Below are 26621 nucleotides of genomic sequence, written 5' to 3'. Positions count from 1 at the left end.
ATATGTCTCTCTTTTGAAATTCATAAATAAATATTCAATAAATAAAATTTGAATTTTAAATAAATATTAACCAAATTGATGGGTTTGGGATTCACAGTCTTCTCTGAATTGCTTTTAATGCTTGATTGTCAATCAGAAAATATTGATGGAAACATTAAGTTGCAAACATGTGACAAGTTTTCTCCCTTGTTCAAACACATTGGTCTCAATTTCCTGTTATCCATTGGCCTTCACAGAATCATTGGCTTCTAGAATCAGGTCACAGGCTGTCTTGTGCTTTTTCCAGTGAGAAACCTGACACTCCCTGAAATATACACGTTAAGTTATTAAAAAATTCACACTTACATGCATTTCCATCTTGCAATAAGCAAATAAATAGCAGCAGATGCAAACAATCTAAAACATATTTTAAAAAAGGATGATAATAAATTTTGTACGAAAAAAAATCAAATAAAATCTTAACAAATTCACAGTAAAAAAAAACACTTTAAATTGATTTTCTGCACATGTACTTTCTTTCTATATAATATTGCTTACCTTCTGCAGTACCACTCGCTCTGACAGCGTGAACATCTTTTGGTGGCTTCAGCCCCACACACCGCACACTTAGGGGGGTCTGTCAGTAGTCCCTCCAACACATCAAAGTTATAGGTGTCCGCCCATCTACAAAAACAGATGTATCAAAGAGGAGGGAATAAAAATACATGTAAATCATATTTTAAAATATTGGCCCATGGGCTTCTGCAAGTTATCAAGAATTCTTTTTAAGATAGGTACCCCTCATCTAAATTCAACAGGTATTATTACTGTCGATTTATACATTTTTGCTAAGCCCTAACAATACAGTTATTTAGGTTCACTTTAATAGATAATTTTGCCCTGACATCACTGACTTAACTTTACCAGGTCATTGTTACTTTTTGGCCCGGGCTTTCACTCACTGACCTAACTTTACCAGGGCATTCTTTTACCTTTTGGCCTGGCTCCTAACATCACTGATTTAACCTTACCAGGCAGTCTTACCTTTTAGCCTGAGCCCTGACATCACTGTCTGAGGGGTTAAAGAAAGTCTGGGACTGTTTCTTGGCAATCTTTTTCCACTTTCCTTTATTGTCATTCAAAATTTTCTCTTTGATCTCTGGAACCTGTGGTAAAAATCTGTTATTTTATTTGCATCTTACAATCAACATGGAATAGTTTCGTATTAAACAAAAAGACGATGCAGTTTGTAAATTCTGACATCAAAAAAAAAAAAAAAAAAAAAAAAACATAACAAAAAAACACACGGCCTATACTAACAATTAATTCTATGGAACTTAAAATTATCTTGTAACAATATCAACCTTTACAGTATAAATAAAAGAAATTGAAAAGTAATTTTATAAAAATCTTTCTTGGGCATCAATTAGAGTAAATCAAAATATCTATCTACAAAATTTGATTTTTGTTTGAAAAAAAAAACACCCCAAAATTCACTTAGTCCATGTACTAATGATGAACCTATTTAAAGTACCTGTTCAAGGATGAGTTCTCTAGCTGGGGCGGGAGGTTCCATCATTGACAGGTGCTCCAGGTACCTCTGCATCTCAACCAAGATAGGAAGCTGGTCCAGCATCACCTCAGTCAAGTGGGACCTCAACTTCAAATGTAAAAAATAACCTCAGTCAAGAGGGATCTCAACTCAAAATGTAATAAATAACCTCAGTCATATGGGACCTCAACTTAAAATGTAATAAATAACCTCAAACTTGTGGGACCTCAACTTAAAATGTAATAAATAACTCAGTCAAATGGGACCTCAACTTAAAATGTAATAAATAACCTCAGTCAAATGGGCCAACAACTTAAAATATAATAAATAACCTCAGTCAAATGGGACTTCAACTTCAAATGTAATAAATAACCTCAGTCATATGGGAAACTTAACTTTAAATGTAATAAATAACATCAGTCATGTGGGACCTCAACTTAAAATGTAACAAATAACCTCAGTCAAATGGGACCTCAACTTCAAATGTAATAAATAACCTCAAACATGTGGGACCTCAACTTTAAATGTAATAAATAACCTCAGTCAAATGGGACCTCAACTTCAAATGTAATAAATAACCACAGTCATATGGGACCTCAACTTAAAATGTAATAAATAACCTAAGTCAAATGGGCCAACAACTTAAAATATAATAAATAACCTCAAACATGTGGGACATCAACTTAAAATGTAATAAATACCCTCAGTCATATGGGACCTTAACTAAAAATGTAATAAATAACCTAAGTCAAATGGGCCAACAACTTAAAATATAATAAATAACCCCAAACATGTGGGACATCAACTTAAAATGTAATAAATACCCTCAGTCATATGGGAACTTAACTTTAAATGTAATAAATAACATCAGTCATGTGGGACTTCAACTTAAAATGTAATAAATAACCTCAGTCATGTGGAACCTCAACTTCAAATGTAATAAATAACCTCAAACATGTGGGACCTCAACTTTAAATGTAATAAATAACCTCAGTCATATGGGACTTCAACTTAAAATGTAATTAATAACCTCAAACATGTGGGACCTCAACTTACAAGGTAATAAATAACCTCAGTCATATGGGACCTCAACTTCAAATGTAATAAATAACCTCAACTTCAAATGTAATTAATAACCTCACTCAAGTGGGACCTCAATAACCTCACTCAAGTGGGACACAAATAACCTCACTAAGTGGGACCTCAATTTCAAATGTAGTAAATTGTAAAGTACCTTATTCAATGGGACCTCAACTTCAAATGTGATAAATAACCTCAAATTCAAATGTAATAAATAACCTCACTTAAGTGGGATCTCAACTTAAAATGTAATAAATAACCTCAGTCAAGTGGGATCTCAACTTAAAATGTAATAAATTACCTTAGTCAAGTGGGACCTCAACTTAAATTGTAATCAATAACCTAAGTCAGATTGGACCTCAACTTTTAACAGAATTTATAACCTCAGTCAAATGGGACCTCAAATTTAAATGTAATTAATAATATCAGTCAAAAGGGACCTCAACTTAAAATGTAACTAGTAATCCCAGTCAAGTGGGACCTCAATTTAAAGTGTAGTAAATTGTAAAATACCTCAGCCAAGTGAAGTAAAGTTCAAACTTTATTTGAACTCAATAACCTGAGTAAAATAGTACCTCAACTTTCAGCATGATTTATAACCTCAGTGAATAGGGATCTCAATTTATAATTATAATTATAATATTATAATATTATAATTTATAACCTTTGTCAAGTGGGCCCTCAACTTTCAAAATAGTGTGGAATCGTCATGGTCTGTCAGGAACCAATACTTGCGGATTTCGAGATTCACCTTTATCATGAATTTTCATTGTCAATGAACATTTATTTTGCAAAGATACTGATTCATTAAATCTACCTTATAAACCAGTAACCACTCAATATAGTTTGTAATTCATGAGTAAGCAACTCCAAATAAAAGATAAACTGGATTTGTGAATTTGTTTTGTATTTTATAGTCTTTGTAGGTTTATATCTCATTTATACACAGTTTACAGATTTTGTCTTTTTTGTAAGTATACCTTGAGGATACTGTTTTTCTTGTGAGTGTTCAGATCATACTTCTGTTGACATTTACCATTCATCAGCAGTGTGTACAAGGCCAGCCAAATCTACAACAAACAGAAAAAATATAGTAAACTTCTATCTCATATACAAAAGGCCCCATTTCTTCATCTTCAACCCCCCCCCAAAAAAAAATCAAAACTCTCGAGCAGATTGTTAAATAAAGTCAATCAGTATTTCAGTTTCAAGTCCATAAGGAAAACATCAATTTATAGCAACTGTCTCTTTTCATGTGCCTTTTTTCAATTCAACTACAGTTTATTTAGGTTATTTTATTTTGTTAACTTCTGAAATACACAGGCTCTGTTTATAAATTATCACCATTGTAAATAACCTGATGGGTTAATTTCATACTCTCTAAGAAAAATAATATTACCTGTCCCTCTATCTTTGTGATTTTCATGCTCTCTTCAAAGTTTAGTTCCTGCCACTTACTGTCAATAAATTTGAATACTTTTCCTGCAGAGAAAAAAATATATATACCATTTATCAGTTTCAACATAATTGATTCTTGAAGTTGTGAAAGGACAAGAGTTTTTCTTTGTGAAAATGAAGTTTATTTTATTATTGTCCATATATTTTCAATTAAAGAGTGTTTCCAATAAAATTTAATAGTTTTCCAAATAACTTTTTGTTAAATTACCATTTTTCCTTTTTGTCCAAGGTGGGCATTCAACTAGTTGAACTAATAAAATAGGAATGTCCAAGGTATTTAGCATTCTGGTCATTACACTTAATGGCAAGCTAAAAATAAGTTGAAATAATGAAACACATGCCTTTGAAATACCTGTAGCAGATTTAAATCAACTTTCCTACATTACAACAGTAGAGAAACAGTACAGGTATACTACACAATGAGCTGTTTACCTACCTTTCCAGATTGTCTGTGATGTACCGCAGAAGAGAAATCACTTTGATACAAATCTCAAAATTTAATTTCTTCTCCTGTTTCTGTAACTCCTGTAACAAAAATATTTATATCATTCATATCAATCATATAGACCACTGTTTTATCTTATAAAAAATAATTCAAATTTATGAATATTATTTTTTTCATCAAACATGCTTGTATTAGTTGCAGTGATAAGCTTTTGAACTGGCCAAATCTTTACAACCAAATTCCTGGAGGCTTGCTGTCATTCTACCATCATAGCATTTTGTTACCATTTAGAATTTCTGATGAATGACTGCTAAAATCTTTCCACAGAGCTACTGAGGATTTACTACAGTAACTACACAACTATTGTGAACTTCTAAAGACTAGTTATTAACAAGGACTTACTGCCAAATTACCGATGTGAGTTTCGGAGGACTAGCTAACTTACTGCCAAAATTCAATGACAGTAGTTTCTGTGGACTAAGTTGACCAACCATTGCTAGGAATGTGTGTTTCTGAGTACTACTTTGTTAACAATAAGTTTCTGACAACTAATTACCACCATTTTACTATTTTGAGTTTCTGAGTATCAAAAATTTAGTTAACATTGTTCCTAAAAAATTAATTCTTTGTTTTTATTGGATTTTTCTGAGGACGTATTATTTAGCAATGAGTTCCTGACAACTTATACTATGGTACCATTGACAGTCTCTGAGAACTAAGTGGTTTATTAATATTGAGTTTCTGAAGACTTACCTCCATATTACCACCGTGAGTTTCCGCTGATAGTGTGGGGTCATTAGGTTCATCCTCATCATCTTCTGCACTCTCAGACCTAAACAAATTTTTAAAAAAAAGAGATTTATCATTAGGTCTGTTGAACATGAATTTCTTTCTGAAGGTTAGACTGAGAAAGACATTGGTAAGATAAAGTTAGATTCAGCCTTCTATAGCAGTAGTCTGTCAGGTATACATACCTAGCCACTAGCTGTTTTAGCCTCTTATAGCAGTAGTCTATCAGGTATACATACCTAGCCACTAGCTGTGTTAGTCTTCTATAGCAGTAGTCTGTCAGGTATACATACCTAGCCACTAGCTGTGTTAGCCTTCTATGGCAGTAGTCTGTCAGGTATACAGACCTAGCCACTAGCTGTTTTAGCCTACTATAGCAGTAGTCTGTCAGGTATACAGACCTAGCCACTAGCTGTGTTAGCCTACTATAGCAGTAGTCTGTCAGGTATACAGACCTAGCCACTAGCTGTGTTAGCCTTCTATGGCAGTTGTCTATCAGATATACATACCTAGCTGTGTTAGTCTTCTGTAGCAGTTGTCTATCAGGTATACATGCCTAGCCACTAGCTGTTTTAGCTTTGTATAGCTGTGTTAGCCTTCTACAGCAGTAGTCTATCAGGTATACATGGTATACATAACTAGCCACTGGCTGTTTAGCTTTGTATAGCTGTGTTAGGATTCTATAGCAGTAGTCTATCAGGTATACTTGGTATACATACCTAGCCACTGGCTGTTTAGCTTTGTATAGCTGTGTTAGGATTTTATAGCAGTAGTCTTTCAGCTATACATACCTAGCCACTAGTTGTGTTAGTATTCTATAGCAGTTGTCTATCAGGTATACATACCTAGCCACTAACTGTGTTAGTCTTCTATAGCTGCAGTAATCTATCTGGAATACATACCTAGCCACTAGCTGTGTTAGCCTTCTATAGCAGTAGTCTATCAGATCAGGTATACAATCTTCTGCCGCTTCACAAGTCTCACGATAAAACATAGTAGTCTCCAACAGATTCACAACTGTCGCTTCATGATAAAGCTGCAAAAAATTGAAGAAAGTTTTTCTTGCTCATAAAGATAACCTTAATTAAAAACCTAAAATTGAAGGATATATTGTCCATTATCCTTAAACATGTCAGAATCCAGTTCTTATGTAAAGAAAGCAAGATTCTTTAAAAATTGTATTCCTCAAAGCTGACAAAGAATTTCATGCTAGACATACCACCATATATAGGGGGAATGTTGTCTTTGGATTGAAGTTCATGTCAACAAGCTCTGGGAAAATCTTTTCTTTCCAGACCTCTGTTAATATCAGATCATGGACAACTACATCTACCTACAAAAAGAAATGTTCATATTAAAAGATTGAGAGGTAGCCAAAAGTCAAACTATACCAGATCAACAAGCGGAGGAAAAATTATGGAAAATTTTTTTTATTTTTCTTTTCATTCTCTGTATGTAAACATCCATCGCAAAAACTTGTGATTTTTACCGGTATACGGTATAAAATTTCCTTTCATCTTTATGTGATTATTTAGTGATACTCTAATCTAAAGCTTGTGATCAACAGCTACAATCTGATGAATTGATATGCTAATCTATTTGTTCATATTTCAATATGTATAGCACAGAAGATAAGCCATGCAAAACTACTGTAACTGAGTTTAAGTTTCTATAATTCATAAAAGGTTTGAAATTTATACAACTTTCTTGGGTTTTGGTCTGAATTTGTTTGAAGTTTTTACACTGTATTTTTAAAATAGTTTTGTTATTAACAGTAACAATCATATAAATGCATAACACATGTACTCAGTTTTCACACTTTCCAGTTTAAAATTCATACTGCATGGTTTAGGGTTCTTGATGTAAACATAATGCCTGACTAATTACTTTGCCACAAGAGATAAGAAAATCCTTGATGAATTCATCTTCCTGAGCTGTTGCATTGACTACTGCCTGCATGTTCAGTTTTTCCATGTTTTCATGTTGTCTACCCCATCTGTAAGATATACAATATTCAGAATGCTGATAATCTTATGTCACCAAGCGGCAAATGAAGTTTTATTAATCATATGATCACCAAAAATGATAATCTCTATGGGTTTGTCGAAACTAAAATTATATGATATTTCAGTTTTGTATTAACATCAGTGTAAAAATTTTCAGTTTTGAGGAATCTTACTGACCTTAAGCTAAGAGGGGATGCATGTTTACTAAAGAATCCATGTCACAGTGCAATCTCATGGATCACACACATCCGTTCCAAGAAAAGAGAACAGTGCAAAATGTTTCAGAAAAAAAGAAATGTTACCAAACAGGATGTGGCTTAAAGCCTAAGATTCCAGTTTTAAGGGATTGTAGGTGGCTGTATCTGTTCAATTCCCAATGGTAAATACAATGTATGAACTATGATTTTCCCAAATTTCATAAACTAAAGAAAATTCCAGAAGACAATAAAAACAAAATTAAACGTATTGGGTAATAAATGTCCAAACACTGTAACATGTATTTCAGGAATAGAGTTTAAAATCTATTAATTTTGCATAAAATACTAGGCTAATTGTGTGAAAGTATTTTAAAAAAAGAATTAGGGTCTAAAGAACAAAAATAAACTGTTGGGGCATAGTAATTTGGGAAAATGATTAGTATGATATTCTTTCCAATATCGACCAAATGTTAATATTTTTCCAAAATGCAAAGGATAAATGGGCCCTTGGCCTTAAAACCACAAAAACTGGATTCAAAACCGGTACTACAAAATATACTGATTTAGTGAGAAAAAAAAATATGATCGGCGTCTATGACAACGCTGGTTGTTTTCAACTTACTCTCTTCCACCGACATCTTTTATCCCGAATTTCACCAGATGTTCCACATAAGCTTCTGCTTCGACAGACAGTAAGACTTGCGTACCATCCGAATTCATGTTTAGTATTTAATATTCTTGAACATTCCAAACTAAACAAATTCCAACAACCAACGTGCGAGTTCTTGTTGTAAACTTCCTGTCGAATGTGTATCTCGAACCCGATATTTTTTTTCAGCGTGAACAAAAAATTCTCTCCCTTGTGTTTCAGAATAAAAAATTAAAATTGAAAACAATATATTACACCTTTTATAATTTCAGACTTTTAATTTTCGTTTAATATAATCAATCCATATATATTTTTTTCCAATAGATTTCTCTAATCTATTTATCTAATTAAGCCAAAAAATTATAGTCTCTTAGAAAAAACACTTGAAAAGTGTAAAATTAAATTTTGGCCACCCCACTTCTTCAAAGGAAAATTAATAAAAGGGCCTTTGTCGTGAGTGACACATGGAGCCCGTGAGGGCTTCGTGCGGAATCGCTATCAAGAGATTTCGGAGGCACAATTTGTGGCGCACGGTGGCAGTTAGTGCTCAACTGGCCTGACGCCCCACCGAATTAAAATTGAAAATTCTAGAGGTGTAAATAATCATTGTGCTTTGTACATAATGTGCAGAGATTGCAGTGGTGTAGATCTACTTCAGTTCAATAAAATGCATTATTACAATAAAAAGAAATCTTTAAAAGTCTTTTGATGTGCAGTGTAAAGAGGATATCAAATATCCGTTACAAATCCTTCTGAGTTAGTTCCACGTTATGTCCAAGTGGATTGAGTTACATACATAATAATATAACACTGTACCTGTCCCACTTAGTAAATTCAACATTCAAACATCATATACTATAGGCGCAATTCATCTTTATCAGATATTTTACATATTACAATGTGTATGTTTGAGAGAGAGAGAGAGAGAGAGCATTAATTTCTGTATTGAAACTAACATTCGAACTTACATACACAAGAAATAATTGATAATATATAATAACGTGTAAAGAGTACTGCCTTTGCCTTGTAGTTGGAAATAAAAATTTCGCAGTAAAAGTATAACAGAGTTTAATTCTTTCTGGATATGCATGCAGGATATCCAATACTTTACCAGGAAGGCTAGCTCTTTCATATTTTAAAATAAACTCCGACAAAAATCTCAGATTAATTAAGCTTTACATATTCTTTTTCGTATAACAATTTTTAATTTTTCATAGGTTCATTGACGCTTTGCAGTTGGAATATTGTAAAAAGACGACATTATGCCCGATAAAAAAAAGAAAGAAAAATGACAATTTATTATTTTTTCCTGGGGAGAAGGGGGGGGGGGTCAAAAGTCTTACATGTCAAGACTTATTAGCATGATAGAAAATAACAGGTGATCTGAAAGATGTTTTCCAATATGACAGCACAAGATAATTTACAATGTAAAACAAGAAAATGAAGGGAATAAAAGAAATTAAAAATTGTATAAATATCAAAACATGCAACCTTCGAATGCATGGATAAGCACACCTTTCCATATTTTTTTTCTCAAAATATTGTTTATATCAATCACAGACATTGAAAAAATGCCATTGGTAAAACAAATGATTTTGCAAATTCAGGGATATAATTTTTGAACAATTAGAACCTGAGGATCGGACTACTTTAAAACAACTGCATTGTGGTCTATTCCAACCTAGACCAGCAAGCTGCAGAGTGTGTATGTACATGTCTAGAAAGGAAAAACTGTATTAAATCAATGGAGTACATGGAATTAATCTATCGGCATATTAGTCCGAAAAATCTGACGTTTTCCTGGCTTTTTTACGATTTTGATATTTGACATGCCAGGAAAACGTCAGAACCGGCGCCATTACTAAAACTGGGAATTCGCCGCCTCCAACCGGAGGCGGTTGATACTTGCTAACCAAATTAAATGCTGAATTCACATTTTATCAATAGTGCAATTCCTTTAGTACTCACCAACACCGTTTTTATGGTTCGTTTATGAAATAATATAATCCGATGAAATCATTTTATTTGACTGTCGAGATTTGTTTTCATTTCGTGCATTTTAAAATCTGGCAACTTCGGATGAGGAATATGGAGTGGTAAAATCTTTTCATCGATATTGGTGAGTTCTAAGAGCATTGTGTCATTGATAAAGTGTGATTTCTGCATCTAATTCGATTCCCAAGTATAGAAAATCAACTTCGGGTGGAGGCGGTGAAATTCCCAGTTTTCGTTATGGCGCCGATTCTGACGTTTTTATTTTTCGGACTATCGGCATATAATCGTTAGTTTTATATTTACTATAAGTGAATGCACATGTATCAAAGAAATTCAACATTGATTATCAGAAATTCTGTTAAATACTAACGAGTTTAATAACTGGATATGGAACGCCATCACTGCCTTATAGCATACAACTATGCATTTATTACGTCAATTTATCATTACGTGATGTGAACATATCTTTACGTTATGTCCATTTTTTATGGGATGATGAAAATATATCTTAACATCATGTCAATGCTGCATTACATGAAGTAAATACATCCTTTCATTATGTCAGCACTTCATAACTTGAAGTAAAAAATTCATTTTGTGAAGTGATAATGTGTTTACATAGTGTTAAAACTTTATTACGTGAAATGAATGTTTCTTTACATCATTTCATTTCTTTAATATGTGAGGTCAAAATTGCATTACGTCAAGTAAATTGTGTTTTATAATTAAACTTATCATCACATGAAGTCAAAAGCCCATTCTTTTTTGAGAGTGTATATTTCTATTATATCAAAGTATTATTACGTGATATGGATTTATCTTTATTTTACGGCGAGGGCATCATGATGTGAGGTGAACACATCTTACCTTTATGTCAGTGCTTTATTACGTGGTGTAAAAAGTGTATAACATAATGTGAACATATCTTTATATTATATCAACACTTTATTACATTATGTCAAAACTCCATACCGTGATGTGGATATATTATAACGTTATGCCAACTCTTTCTTATGTGATTTAAAAATATCTTTATTATGGAAGGGAATTACCGCCAAAAGTCTATGTATCTTGCTTTTATTCTTATTCTGCCTACTTCTTTATGCTTTGTTATTAATGTAGTTATATGTCACTTTATTGTTTTCATATTCGTCTTTATTACATTTCACTTTGACTTTTATCCTTCTTCATTTCGTCCTTACTTCTATGTTTCTTTATTCTTGTTAAGTCATTTTATTTTATTTTTAAATTGATACAATATCTTAAATGATTATCTCTATTACGAACGTTAACTCAATCACGCAAACAATGAAGCATATTCAATGAAGACGAATGTAAGTTGTCAAACCGTCAAAATTTAGTGCGGCATTATAACGCTAGGTGGTGTGGTGTTCGCTACGAGTGTTGGTAAAACTAGGTAACCAAACCCGGGTCGGGTTATTTGAGATTCTTTAATACGCCTTAGTACTTTAAAGCCATATGTGGCGTAACTGATAAAAAAATATACATTTTTGAAAAATACAAAATTAAGTAAAGAAATATATTTAATACATTTAAATTAAAGCTTTTCATACAATTCTGAACATGGAAAACACCTAATAACACGATTTTATCTTCTCTGTAATGTGTTATTTAAATCTTTTGTATTTTCTTCCGAGTCGGAGAAAATTCCGAAAATCCAAATTAAATTGTGATATCTTTATAACGCAATTGACTTAGATTTTGTAATTTACGGAAAAGTTCTATCTTTATATAAAGTAATGATACAAATAATAAGTTCTTATAATTTTAGTCTAATAATTTTCATTGTACATACGCCATATATGGCTTTAATTATCAATCGAATTTCTGAAGGTCTGATCCAATAATCCGATCCAATAATGGAAACTCCATATTTATTTTCTCTGGCCACACAGGATATACTGTAGTGGCCTCTTTTTTCAGACATAACTTTATACTATACTGAATATGTTTATTGAAAGGCCGACCCACTTTTTGTAAGAGTAAGGGTCAAATAAGTTAATGTAGTACGTATAGTAGGTAGAAAATTTAAATTTGACTCTATAGAAGAAGTTGAATCTAAGCCAAAACTCACCCCGCCTTCGAAATAGGATTTCATTGGCATCGGAAGCAAATTGAAAGTGGGGGGGGGGGGGGGGGGGGGGGGGGGGGGGGGGCCCCCCCCGGGGCCCCCAAAAAAAAACGACAAGCAAAAAAAAAAAAAAAAAAAAAAAAAAAAAAAAAAAAAAGAAAGAAAGAAAAGAAAAGAAATGTCCATTTTCCGAACTAAAATATTCAATTTCGTGGGGGTGGGTGAGGGGGGGGGGGGGTTGGTTCGAACTCCAGTGCCAAAGTTTTTTTTCCCATACACCACCACTTTCCCCATTTTAAACCTATACTGCATCGTGCCCATGGCAAGTGGGGGGGGGGGGGGGTTATAACCTATGCAGGAACGTCTGTACTAAGTCTATCTCTGGAAAAAAAGTGGGGACTAAGTCCACCCCCCTCCACGGTTCCGACGCCTAGTATGTATTTTCAAGTTTTTTTTGCGCTTGTCAAGATGTTTTCAGCCGGGTACTTTAATATTTATTCTCTTGTTGCCCCCTCCCCACTTTCAAAAACTTACAATGCTACGTTACTTTTCTCTCGCCTGAAAAATATAACTCTATTAAAGTTATTTGTTGGATAATTGAATTCTAGTTTAATTGATATAAAAATGTTCAATATTTTGATACTAGTTAACCCTCATAAATTGGGTTGTTTTTCAGAACCTTCCACTGAACTGAAGTTTATTTCATGACAGATAGTAACTGCTCATGTGCGTGATTCTAGGGGCAGGGCTTTGCAAAGGAGTGAGGAGCGTTAATATGGGTAGGCAGGCTCGGATCCAAATTTTTTTTCCAGCGGGGGGGGGGGGGGGGCACCCCAGCCCAAAAACAAAAATTCCAATCCCAGAAATTACTTGACGAGCATAAAAAAACCTAAACTCGCCCAAACGTCAAAATCCAATTTCGAAGGGAGCGTTTAACTTTTTTCCTTGCTTTAGTATATACATTTTTAAACCTTGTAAATTCCAGGGGGTCCTTACACCCCACCCCCCTCTAGATCCGCGCATAGTAGGCGAAGTAAGAACTAGGCTTCATGCATCCAGACATACTAGAAACTCCCTGGTCTTATTTTCAGCGTTAATATTTCTTATCAAAATAGCACTTAATTTTCAATAAAGGAAGAAATATCTTTAGTACGCATCGTATTTGTGATCAGCCAGGAGAGCTAAAAAAAATCTTAGAACTCGAAAATTCTGTTTGGTGGTGGTGAGGGGGGGAAGGGGTCGTCAACTTTTTTACAGGCTAAATTTTACTCATACCAATAAGTACATGACTTTTAATATATAAATTGACAATAAGTTCTGCAACAAAAAGGGTAAGACAGGGACGTAGTATCAGAGGGGGGGGGGGCAGGGGGGAGGGCTCCCCTCCCACTTTTCCCCCGACATTACCTTTACAATAGAAAATGTTTACTTAAAGGAAGATTACCCCCCCCCCCCACATTTCACCACAGTGGATATAAAAAAAATTTCCCCCCAAAAAAAATTGGAATTGAAAAATAGTTGTTCTTGAAAAAAGTTAGCCACTTTGCCGGTGGAGCTAGAGCTGCAAATTTGTCCTATATACTTGGCACTTATAGCCATTGAGCAATGAGGGATCTTTTCTTGTGCCAGCACCTACTGCGACACGGGACCTCGGATAACAATGTCTAGATCGATGGATTGAAATCCACATCCTACAGTGGGATTCTTACCCACGACGTATTGATCGACTCTTTACTACTGTACTTCGTGACTCTAGAGCAGACGCCGTAACCACAGTGCCACGCAGGCGACTTAACCCAGGGGTTAGGGGGGGGGGGTGTCATAATCCATATGGACTCGTGAAGATTATCTATATTTAACTATTGGTTAAAATGATTTAATTATAAAGCACTTTTAGAATGATGTCATTTAAATATTTATTCATACAGGTGTGATATGTATAGGACGGATAACTTTTCTTCAAAAACTGAAAACGTTCGTATATATAAACATCGTTTTACGATTAAAAAACTATTCGGGGGAGGGGTTGCTATGAAGGGGGGATTGCTATATATAGCAAGATTTCCCACGGAAGACTAGCTATACCCCGGGGGAAGTCCAAGTGTATAGTCTTCCAAAGGAAGCATCACTATGTTTCACTTCAAAGGGAAATCTTACCATCTAGGACTTTCGAGGGAATGGCATGTACATATATCGGGTACATACCTGAACTAATAACAAACATCATTCATTTGAAAATTTAAGTTCGATCGATAAAGTATTAAGGCAAAAAATTGGAAAAAAACTCGAATAACCCCGGCCCGGTTTGCTTACCTAATTTTACCAACACTCTTAGCGAACACCCCTGCCACCTAGCGTTATAATGCGGCACTAAATTAGGACAACTCGTATTCGTCTTCATTGAATATGCTTCATTGTTTGCGTGATTGAGTTAACGTTCGTAATAGAAATAATCATTTAAGATACTGTATCAATTTAAAATAAAATAAAATGACTTAACAAGAATAAAGAAACATAGAAGTAAGGACGAAATGAAGAAGGATAAAAGTCAAAGTGAAATGTAATAAAGACGAATATGAAAACAATAAAGTGACATATAATTACAATAATAACAAAGCATAAAGAAGTAGGCAGAATAAGAATAAAAGCAAGATACATAGACTTTTGGCGGTAATTCCCTTCCATACTTTATATTGTGTTAACTCTTTATCATGTGGATTCCAAGTTCATTACCTGATGCAAAAATACATTTACATTATCTCAAAGCTGTATATCTAGTATATAATAAATGTTGACGACCGTGTTTTAATGACTGGTAAGAAGGGGGGGGGGGGGGTCGTGATTGATTAGGACAAATTACAGGCACATAATATCAACCCCCCTCTTTTCTCAGACATAACTTTACTATAGAAAATGTAATGTTCATTGAAATTGTACAGCCCCCCAACCCCACTTCTTGTTGAAATATAGTCCACTAAGGGTAATATAATAGATCTGGAAAAAAAATAGGATTGATTGAAGTTGGACCACTCTCCCCGAAATAGGATTTTCGGGCTTGGACATTTTTTTTCTTGGCTTGTCTAGTTTTTTCGGATAAATGATTTTTTTTACTGGCTGACCTCCTCTTTCAAAAAAATGATGCTACGTCACTGGAGTTAGTAATTTTTTTTAATCATTCCAGGGTACAAAAATCTACCAGTCGCTCATCTAAATCAATTGCCTTAGTAAGCATGCATGGGCACATATCAGTGGCAGATATGGGAATCTTGAACAAGGAAGGGAGGCGGTATATGGTTGGAGACCAAGGGCGAAAAGCGGAGAAGCTCTCAGGCTTTATAGTTTTATAGAAAAAAGTTTTCAACTTAATTCAGCTAAACTTAATGTGAAACTAATGCAATGTCCTACAAAGTTTAAGACTTTTATATATATAAAAAAAAATAAATAATAAAAAAAAAATAAAAATAAAAATAAAAAGAAAAAAATTATTGCTGCACGACTCATAATATTTGATTTATTTAATTATCAGATTAAAGTAAACACCATTGAATTTCGACGTGACTTTAATTCACAGTCGCAGTGTTAAGGCTTTGCATGTTTCAAGATTGTCAATCATTTGTCGCTTAAAGTTTTCATTTAAAGATGTCATTCCGAAATCGCTGAGAATCTCTTCTACGACAGTTTTCCCGCCATTTTAGTGCTTGCGGAACGCGGAAAATACGTTATGCTCATATAAAGACCGAGGATACCCGCGTTCGCATAACGTAATAGTGAATCGACATAATGTAGAAGAGTGCGCACAGTATGGCATGAGCTTTTCACATCAGTTAATAAAAACTAAGATTGTCATAAAAAGTAAACATAACGAAATGCAAGTTGACGAAATAAAATTGTAGTATATGTAAATGTCATAAAGAGTTGATATAATGTAAAGGAAAGTTAACACGATGCAATAGTAGTGTGGGTTAATGTCATAAAGAGTTGACATAATGTAATGGAAGGTTGGCACAATGCAATAGTAGGGTGGGTTAATGTCATAAAGAGTTGACATAATGTAATGGAAGGTTGACACAATGCAATAGTAGTGTGGGTTAATGTCATAAAGAGTTGACATTATGTAATATTATACTTTCATGTAAATTACTTGAATCTGATTCGTCGAGAAACATTTGATAAAGAACACTACTTCCCGCTGAATAATGAAGCCACGCCCTTTTGCGTAGCAACGGTCAACATTGCTTGACGACGGGTGGTATTACAAAAAATAGCGACTGCGCGGAAGTTATGCGCGCACGGTTCACTGTAATATGTATTTGTATAAAACATTCAGTATAATATAATAAATATTGCATGTAGTTGAGTGTAACATTGAAAATTTTCACCCCTCGAAAACCATTGTCAACCTCGGCTGCGCCTCGGTTGACAATGGTTTTCTTGGGGTGAAAATTTTCAATGTTACACTCAACTACATGCAATATTTATATAATGGAAGCTTGACACAATGCAATAGTATTGTGAGTAAATGCCATGAAGAGTTGACATAATGTAATGGAAGGTTGACACAATGCAATAGTAGTGTTCTGCTATAAGGCAGTGACGGCGTTCCATAACTGGACATTCTTCAAACTATTTGTCACAGAGTAAAGTAAAGGTATAGACTTCTTTTCTCACTTTTGAGTTCGTAGTGCAATTTGAATATGGAGCAAAGTTTACAAAAATGTGTGACAAAATATGCTCCAGTAACGTTTTGAACTCGAAACTTCAAAGACATGTTTTTATAAAAAAAAATCAATGTCCTCTTTTTAGAATGGTTTAAAGAAGTCATAATTTACATCTTTATTGCTTTAATCATTTCCATTTTTTATGAGACACTATTTTTAAACACAAGAGGCGTGCTTTTCGCCAGTGTTTGGAGTGATATTCGATAGGCTAACTGACCGAGTTGGAGTGTGTGTGTATTGTGATCGCTGACACAGGACAAATCATGCCCTCAGGTGACCAGACGACCAGTGGGGCACCGACGGGGGTGCAGACAGGCCGCTAAAGAAAATATTTTTAACCACAACAAGAGTGCATGCATTCACACACGTGTTTTTCTTTTCTTTAACTTGGTTCTTCGTTCACTGGGACATAACTTAAAGTGACCGAGGAAAAAAGATGTTTGAAGTTCAGAAAACCCAAGATGAAATATAAGCTTTCTTCCAAGTTTTACGTTACATAAGTTAAAAGCAGGATTGACTAGCATACCTTCTTTATACAATCGGACAGGGTGTCATGTACACTGACCAGCGGTAATGTAAACTGAACAACTCAGAGAGAGAGGGGAGAGTGTGCTTATACGCCAGAAAATGAACCATGATCGTCTTACTCCTGCAATGGGGTGAGTGTCTCTCTCTGTCGGTCTCTCTCTCTCTCTCTCTCTCTCTCTCTCTCTCTCTCTCTCTCTCTCTCTCTCTGTCTTTTTCTCAATCTGCTCTAGAATACAAATTTAATTTTGATATTTTACTTTATTCTTTGATTCTGTAATCTCAGTATTTACAAATGCTATTATTATTTGAATAAAATAACCAACATATATTAAGGTATAGTGCCTCCTAATTTTTTCTTATAAATTTTAGATTTTGGAGGACCTGGATTTTGCCTTTGGTAGCAGTATGGTTAGCTGTTTATATTTACAACATTCCCTCTCCCATTAATCCAGAACCTTACAGGTATAGATACAATATAAATCTATTAGAATAGAGAATATAATTGTACACCCCTGTAATATTTTTCAAAAGCAAAGATATTTTGTATGAATTAATTAATAATACATACTGTACATAAATGGCACATGCCAACCATTTTAAGACATTATTACTATATTAATTATATGATCAGTGCATGTATATATACATAAATTTTCTGTGTATTAATGAAACTTTCCTTATAATTATTATAATTATATTTCACATAAATTTTATAAACTGTATCAAAACCATAAAGATTTCAGAGAATGTATATTATTTCAAAAAAGTCATAATTAATCAATTGATTTTAACAAATATGCTTTAAGTCTAATATTTCAAAGTTGACCTCTATTATCCATAAAACAGTCAGAAACTTTAATTTAAACAAATAATGAGTTAATTGATTTAATGGAAATCTTCTCTTCAGATTAATTTTTAGCTCACCTGAGCCGAAGGCTCAAGTGAGCTTTTCTTATCAAAATTTGTACGTCGTCTGTCGTCGTCGTCGTCATTGTTGTTGGCGTTGTCGTTGTAAACTTTTTACATTTTCATCTTCTTCTCAAGAACCACTCGGCCAATTTCAACCAAACTTGCCACAAAGTATCCTAAGGTGAAGGGGATTCAAATTTGTTAAAATGAAGGGCCACCCCCTTATTCAAGGGGAGATAATTCAGAAATGGTGAAAATTTGGTGGTATGTTTTAAAAATCTTCTTCTCAAGAACCACTGTGCCAGGAATGATGAAACTTATACGGAAGCATCCTCAGGTAGTGTAGATTTAAGTTTGTTCAAATCATGACCCCCGGGGGTAGGGCTGGGCCACAATGGCTGATCAAAGTTTTACATAGAAATATATAGGGAAATTCTTTAAAAATCTTCTTCTCAAGAATAGCAAAGGCATGAATGATCATATTTATATGGAAGCATCCTCAGGTAGTGTAGATTCAAGTTTGTTCCAATCATGACCCCCGGGGTTAGGGCGGGGCCACAATGGCCGATCAAAGTTTTACATAGAAATATATAGGGAAATTATTTAAAAATCTTCTTCTCAAGAATAGCAAAGGCATGAATGATCATATTTATATGGAAGTATCCTCAGGTAGTGTAGATTCAAATTTGTTCCAATCATGACCCCAGAGGGTAGGGCGGGGCCACAATGGCCGATCAAAGTTTTACATAGAAATATATAGGAAAATTCTTTAAAAATCTTCTTCTCAAGAACCACTGTGCGAGGAATGATGAAACTTTTATGGAAGCATCCTCAGGTAGTGTAGATTCAAGTTTGTTCCAATCATGACCCCAGAGGGTAGGGCGGGGCCACAATGGCCGATCAAAGTTTTACATAGAAATTTATAGGGAAATTCTTGAAATATCTTCCTCTGAGGAATAGTGAAGCCATGATTAGTCATATTTATATGGAAGCATTCTTAGTTAGTGTAGATTGAAATTTTTTCAAATCATGACCCCTGGGGGCAGGTTGGGGCCACAACATGGAATCCAAGTTTTACTTAGAAATACCTGGTATGTTGAAAAATTCTTTAAAAATCTTCTTTTCATGAATGGCAAATTAAAGCCATGATTAGTCTGTCATATTTATTTGGAAGCATTCTCATGTAGTGTAGATTCAAGTTTGTTCAAATCATACCCTCTTCCCTATACAGATTGTTTGGGACCAATTTTGGGTTAAACTTTTCAATAATAAACTGATTTCTGCTTTTTTTCAAGCTACAGTACTCAGGTGAGCGATGTGGCCCATGGGCCTCTTGTTTTCTATTTTTTTGTTTTGGTAGTTATCCCAAACCTTTGCCTGAATTGGTGGGGCCATTGACAATTAACTCCCATCTTAGGAATGCAACAAGAGCATTTGAAGGGGAGATCGCTGGTCCAGAGTCTTTTGCCATAGGCTCAGATGGTAAGATTATAACGTTTGGAGGTGCTTGTTCTGCCTTGAATATTTTCATAAACAAATAACTAATATTGCCTTTTCTGATAAATTTGACTTAATTAATTAATATATAGCAAATAAATTTAAAATATATGTAGCTTATAATTTTTATGAGGGGTGGGTGGTGTAACAAGTATATATACTATTCAAGAAATTGCAATTAATTTAGCTTTACTGCAACTTAGATCTACTCATTTGTAAAAGAAATGGACCAGGAAATAATGTCTTGAGATTATGAGGGAGAGCTCATAAAATTATTTTTAAAATCAACCTTTTATCAAGAAAAGATTACCAAAGGAAAGATGTGTTATTGATCCTAGATGAAAATGTAAAAAATAATTTTTCTTCATTTTTCCCACCAAGGAGTCCTATACACAGGCTTAGCTGATGGAAGAATAGTAGGATTCAAAGGGGAACAACTCTGGGAGGTAACAAGGATAGGAGAGTTCCACCCACAATGTGGTAGGTACAGTGGATCCCACTTAATCCAATAGTAAATTTGTCAGCCTTCTGTTATCAGAATAGCCAAATATTAGAATAGCTGATTACTCCATTTCGAGTCCAAACAAAGATGTATAGAGCTACATGTATTGACAATACCCCGGTACATTGTAGCAAATTTCAAACTTGCACTTTTGTTTTCGTTTGATTACTTTACCTAAAATAAAATGTAATAAAAATGGAGCACAATAGACTTTCGTGATAACTGCGGTACTGCTCTTTTGCAGGGCAATTATTAATTGAGTGAATGCTTAAGTAACAATATTTCTTCTTTCCTTATAAAGGTTGTCCGATCTAAAATCTATACTTTTGTAGAGTATATACGAGGGTTGTCCCGTAAAATCGTGGACAAGTTATCTAGTGTGAAAAATAAACATCACTGCGTTTTGAAATTTTCACTATTATTTAGTACATATTTTAATAATATACACAGCAAATTTCAGATAAATATATGCGTAAATAAACAAATTATGAGATTTTATGCGATGTATTGTATCAACTTACGGCGCATGGATTATAACGTCAAAGTGTCTAAAACAGCGTCACGTTTTATCTTTGCTGAAAATGAAGCTGGGTGAGTCCGACTTAAATTTAGGAATTTCATTGATACACTTTCTGTAGTCTCCATAAACAGCCGAAGAACCAATTGGCACCCTCATGCGATCTTCTGAAGATTTATTAGTAAATTACGGACAATATTCTCACCATCATTCAACTAATAGAAAATCTCAAATCGGCGGTCTACTGTGACAGCGTCCTTTGCTATTACATTAGGAGTTTGTCCGTATGTTTTGTACTCCCCAGGGACTCGATCAGAAAAAAACTTCGCTAAGAAAACTCCTATTTCATTTGTATACTTAAGATATGGTGATATTTTTATAATCTTTTTTCTTCTATGGTCATTTCAAGTCTCTAAAGGTGTCATTACAACATAGAAATAAAACTGAGCAGTTCTCCAGTGCGCCGTAACGTCACAAAACGTCGCCATTTTTCGTGTGTTGTATTTACCATTTTCCCATTTCGAATACTCGAGAAACTGCCAAAAATTAAGCAAATGCCTTAAAATTTTTACAAAGACTACAAAATTGATTGTGGAATTGAATTAGGATAATTTTAATCCAAATCTTATGTATTTAAAACTTTTATTGTGATTTCAAACTTGTGTATTCTTTAATAAACCCTCGGTTTTTTGACCGTGCGCCGTAGGACAATACCTCGTGCACATTCAAGCATCATAATATCTTTATTTTTGCCTATATTTATTCAAAAAAAATTATCATGCACTTAAATATGATAAATAAACATTTACTGAAATTTTCAGCTTAGTGCGCGCCCATTACTTTTCGAGAAAAACGCTCTGTCCACGATTTTACGGGACAACCCTCGTACATGTAGATTTAAGACTTAGAAACTCTTTTCTAGCTAGCAAAGAAGCTTAATCAAATGATATAGATTTTCTTTTTTTGTGAAAAAGGTAACTAGGTAAAATAATTTGGAAATAATAAAAAATAGAAAAAAAATTGGAATGATCTAGCTAACTAATACTAGTATATACATAATGTATATACTAGTATTAGTTAGCTAGATCATTCCAATTTGTCATATAGTACATTTAGCCAGCAAAGCCTGAAATAACGGGATATAATGGTATCTTGAAGGTACATTCGAGTTTGAGCCTATCTGTGGGCGGCCCAAAGGAATGAAGATCAACACAGCGGACCCCTCCCACCCCCTTATTGTGGTCGATTCCTACAAAGGACTGCTACAGGTGGACACAAAAACGGGGGAAATACAAGTCCTAGTTTCCAGTACCACAGGTTGTTACAAAAAAGTAGGACAGAAATTAAAATATCCACATTTATCAAAAGGAATTTGAAATACTTGCCATTTCTGTCATTTCAGTAATGTTGACTTCATTTTTTAAAATTTATTTTTAATCATTAATATTTTGTTAAACCTGGACTTGTCAGTTCACTGCATGCATGTGCATGTCCATAATTTAAGGACCAGAGTCTCTTCAATATATAGGAATTAAAAAAAAAAAAGTACATTTACCAATTGTTAATCCTGAAATAAATAAATTTTAAACTTTACGTGCATATTCCCATTTTCTATTGCGTATGACATTACAAACAAATACTTAAAAACATTTGTTTAATCCATGATAATTAGCTATATGGATTTCATTGGATCACTCCTTTTTTTCAATAGGAGTAAATGGTGAGGCTTTCACATTCCTGAATGCTTTAGACATTTCAAAGGATGGTATCATATACTTCACAGACTCCAGCAAGAAATGGGATAGGAGGAATTATCGATACGAGGTAACATTGAGGTTCGAGGTTTGATGTGATATGTTTACTTATAAATGTTGAAATGTTTGAAATACACACCAAACAACAGTTACCAATATTTCTTTTTGTATGAACCATCAAGCCTGTATTGATTTGCTCCAAAAACATGATTAGATAATGAGAGGTTTAAGGTTTAAGAATTATGAGTTATTGGCCATCGAAAGAATTTCTATGGTAAAACAATCTGTTCTATTTTCTTTCTATCCTCTCTCTTTTTTTTTGCTTTTACAGCACAGCTCTGTGATTACAACAGATGGTCATAATTTTTTTTTTATTACACAATAAACTGTTAAGAAGAAGCTCTAGCTCTATGGATAGGATAAGAAAAATCTGAAAACTTCTTACTCAGCTATACCAATTAAGTTTTACTGTGTTTTGAGATAACATATTGGAGATGATAAAATCAGAGCTTGTACAACTTTTCTTTTTTTTTTAGCTGGAACATAGTGAATTATCATATATTCTCATCCTTACATGCATGCATGGTCATGTTTAAGCATCTTTAAATTAAAACAAAATGTGATTGTGAAACACTGATGCCCCCATTTGGCAGCTTTATTATGACAAGGGTTGAATTTTTTGCTAATGCAGATTGCAAATCAAAGGTCAAAAGGTCAAAATTGTTGGTATCCAAAGGAATGTCTTGTCTAATAAACCTGACACTGGTGAAATATGAAAGCCTTAATTATTAGTATTAACTGCTCAAAAGTTATGGTCAAGGTTAAAGTTTTTTTAATAAAAGTGGGTCAAACTCTAAGGTCAAGGTCAAATCTCAAAAATATTCAAACCCATCATAAGGTTTAATCACAATTAATACACATGAAATATGAAGCCCTATCACCACCTATTCAAAAGTTATGGTCGCGAGGTTTAAGTTTGGTAATTTTAATTTTGTAAATGTGGGTCAGTCTCCAAGTCAAGGTCAAGATGTCAAATTTGGTGGTAACAAAAAAAGGTCTTGTCACAAGAAATACACTTGTGAAATATGAAAGCCTTAGCACCTCCTACTCAATAGTGAAAGATTTTGAGGAAAAACAGACAGAGATGAGATGGACAGACAGGACAGAAAGTATATATATATATATATATATACCCCTCAGTCTGTAATTACATGGACATAAAAATTCAAATCCTAAATAGAGAGAGAGAGAAAGTGGGAGAGAGAGAGAGAGAGAGAGAGGAGAGATAAAATCTTTAATCAGATATTGTTTTCCCTAGGTTATAGAGGTCAACAGACAAGGTCGGCTGATTCAGTACAACACAGTTACCAAGGAAACCAAGCTGTTGCTAGACAACCTGTACCTGGCCAATGGGGTGGCTCTGTCATCAGATGAGAGCATACTGGTCATCGCTGAAATGAGTGCTTGTCAGCTACGAAGGTACATACATGTAGTTATAGTTTACATGGAGTGGCAATGAGTAGTCCCTGCATTCTCTATCTGTCATGAAGTTTACACTGACAGAGCAATACTCAGAATACTCCTGACATCCTTATATACATAAAATAGTGTATTCCTACATATACATCAACTATATGCTGATCTTAGCTCACTTCTAACCTAAATTTCAGGTGACATTTTATCTTCTTTTTTTTGTAAATTTCAGATACTTTTTAAAAGGTCCAAAATCTGGCCAATCAGAAGTGATTACACAAAATCTCCCAGGATACCCAGACAATATAAAACTGAACAGTCAGGGGAACTTTTATCTTGGATTGGGGTCAGTCCGGTACAAAGGAGTCAGTCGACTGGGTCCATTTTTAGACCTCATAGGTCCCTACCCTGCCATTAAGAGGTTTTTGACAAAGGTATAGTACTGCAAAATGTTTCTAAATTGTTTAAAGCAATATGAGCTGCATTTTTGAAAATTTTACTTTGCAGGTGAAACATGCTATTATGAATCATTTGTATGTAATTTAACCCTTATGACCAATAAGCCCAAAATAAAGTTTAAAAAATGTTTCAGAAGAAATATTTCTGTACAACCGAATACACAGTATTATATAAGAAATCATTATTGTACAGGACGACAGTAGTTCAATTTTGCTTCAATCAAAGCTTATAAAAAGTTCTTCCATCGCATAAATTACAACAAAGTTTATAAATGTTTTAATTTTCTGTCATTCAAATGGTTAATTACAAATTTGCAGCAAAATTTTCCAATGTCAAACATGCTGCTCATATTGCTTTAAGATTTCTATAAACATGTACATTTTCATGTATTAGTAAAAGTTAAAATTCTGTGGTATTTTTATGCTGTTAGTGATCTGCCCTTAGATTTAAAATGTAAAAATTCTTTAATTTTTGCTGTAATTTTTACAGAGAAGACATAAACAATATTACTGTCCTGACTAGATTTACAAGTCGGGTTGTATTCTCTAGAGGAATCTGCCCTTCATCAAGAGTTTACAACCACTATGACATTTCAGCAGTTTGTTCATTGATTTATTCTTCTATTTCACTCTCATGTCATGTAGATAAAAGTTTTTGACTTTTCTTTTCTCTCATTAAATATTTTAATGTACCTCCATCAGCATATTCATTTAAGGAATAACTGTCCTATTTTTCGAATTCATGAAGTGATCAATGGATTGGCTTGTGTGTTAATTTTCATAAACGCCGAAGGCGTTTATGCATAAAATTATCACACAAGCCAATCCATTGATCATCTTCATGAATTCGAAAAATCTGACAGTTATTCCTTATATTTACATGCTTTGATTCCGCCAATCCACGGGATCCAAGCCTGCTTCTCTCTAGGTGCTTTCCCGCCCTGCACGTGGTTTTTTTGGAACCGCGTCACTACATTGATGGGGAAATATTTACATTTCCAATGTCTTTGTCCGAGATAAAATTACCAATTGTAAATGTAATTGATTTCCTCATGAATGTTTTGGCGCGGTTCCAAAAAAACCACGTGCAAGGCGGGACAACACCTAGAGAGAAGCAGGCTTGGAGCCCGTGGATTGGCGGAATCAAAGCATGTAAATATAAGGAATAACTGTCTTATTTTTCGAATTCATGAAGATGATCAATGGATTGGCTTGTGTGATAAATTTATGCATAAACGCCTTCGGCGTTTATGCAAATTATCACACAAGCCAATCCATTGATCACTTCATGAATTCGAAAAATAAGACAGTTATTCCTTAAATAAATTACATTTACAATTGGTAATTTTATCTCGGACAAAGATATTGGAAATGTAAATATTACTGTATATATAATGCATGATCTGGGAGTCAAATTACATGAACCATCAACATTGTTGAAAATAAGAACTATAATGCAGGTGTGTATACTCTATGCAGTTAAACCTTATTTTATTTGATTGGACTCAAAACAAACTTTGAGACATCCATCTTTGTTCGAGATACCAGGTTGTTTCTTTCAGATCACACCTTTAAGAGTCTTTGACGTCTTTATGCCAAAACATTCCATAATATTAGAAATCGACACAGAAGGAAACATCATCAGCAGTCTACATGATTACGGAGCCAATGTCATAAAAGCCTCAGGGGAGGGGTTTGAATTTAACAACACCCTGTACATTGGAAGTTTTTGGACTCCTTACATAGGTGTGCTGAACTTGACTCTTGTGAAGTAACTTTAGTTATAGTCTTTACTATACAACCAAACAACTGTTAATACATGTAACAGTCTGACCCTGTATTTTATCCAAACAGACTTTATGACATTCAACTTGCAATACATGTCCATTACATATATGTGCCAATATTTTATTTATTACATAAATTTCATTAGCATCATCATCACCATGTTACAGCATTCATTACCATCATGCATCAAACTGTAACTGCTTAAAGCTGTGTTTACCAAATATAATATGCATAA

General features: G+C 34.0%; 2 protein-coding genes and 1 non-coding gene across 3 annotated transcripts; 2 read left to right on the top strand and 1 right to left on the bottom strand.

Moving 5' to 3' along the window:
- LOC134260181 (zinc finger MYND domain-containing protein 10-like) lies at positions 1-8299 on the bottom strand. Its single transcript, XM_062742766.1, has 13 exons — positions 8129-8299; positions 7191-7299; positions 6523-6636; positions 6206-6339; positions 5268-5346; positions 4506-4594; positions 4278-4378; positions 4011-4093; positions 3592-3681; positions 1514-1639; positions 1024-1145; positions 538-663; positions 1-304 (listed from the first exon to the last, which is right to left on the bottom strand). The coding sequence occupies exons 1-13, from the start codon at positions 8224-8226 to the stop codon at positions 217-219; spliced, it is 1359 nt and encodes a 452-aa protein (XP_062598750.1). The 5' UTR covers positions 8227-8299; the 3' UTR covers positions 1-216.
- Positions 8300-8592: 293 nt separating this feature from the next.
- Positions 8593-8722, top strand: LOC134260191 (U11 spliceosomal RNA). The gene has a single exon (XR_009990484.1). It is a non-coding gene; the product is annotated as a U11 spliceosomal RNA (small nuclear RNA).
- Positions 8723-17164: 8442 nt separating this feature from the next.
- On the top strand, positions 17165-26587 carry LOC134260190 (adipocyte plasma membrane-associated protein-like). The gene is made up of 9 exons (XM_062742780.1): positions 17165-17619; positions 17858-17950; positions 19758-19879; positions 20276-20374; positions 22072-22230; positions 22625-22737; positions 23986-24146; positions 24373-24574; positions 26161-26587. Exons 1-9 carry the CDS (start codon positions 17588-17590, stop codon positions 26371-26373), a joined length of 1194 nt encoding a protein of 397 aa, XP_062598764.1. The 5' UTR covers positions 17165-17587; the 3' UTR covers positions 26374-26587.
- Positions 26588-26621: the final 34 nt, after the last annotated feature.

Source organism: Saccostrea cucullata, unplaced genomic scaffold (assembly GCF_032062105.1).
Source record: "Saccostrea cucullata isolate Sc308-1 unplaced genomic scaffold, CSIRO_AGI_Scuc_v1 ctg2201, whole genome shotgun sequence".
Classification (NCBI taxonomy): domain Eukaryota; kingdom Metazoa; phylum Mollusca; class Bivalvia; order Ostreida; family Ostreidae; genus Saccostrea; species Saccostrea cuccullata.
Note: the sequence above shows the minus strand (reverse complement) of the source record. Positions and strands in the feature narration are given on the sequence as shown.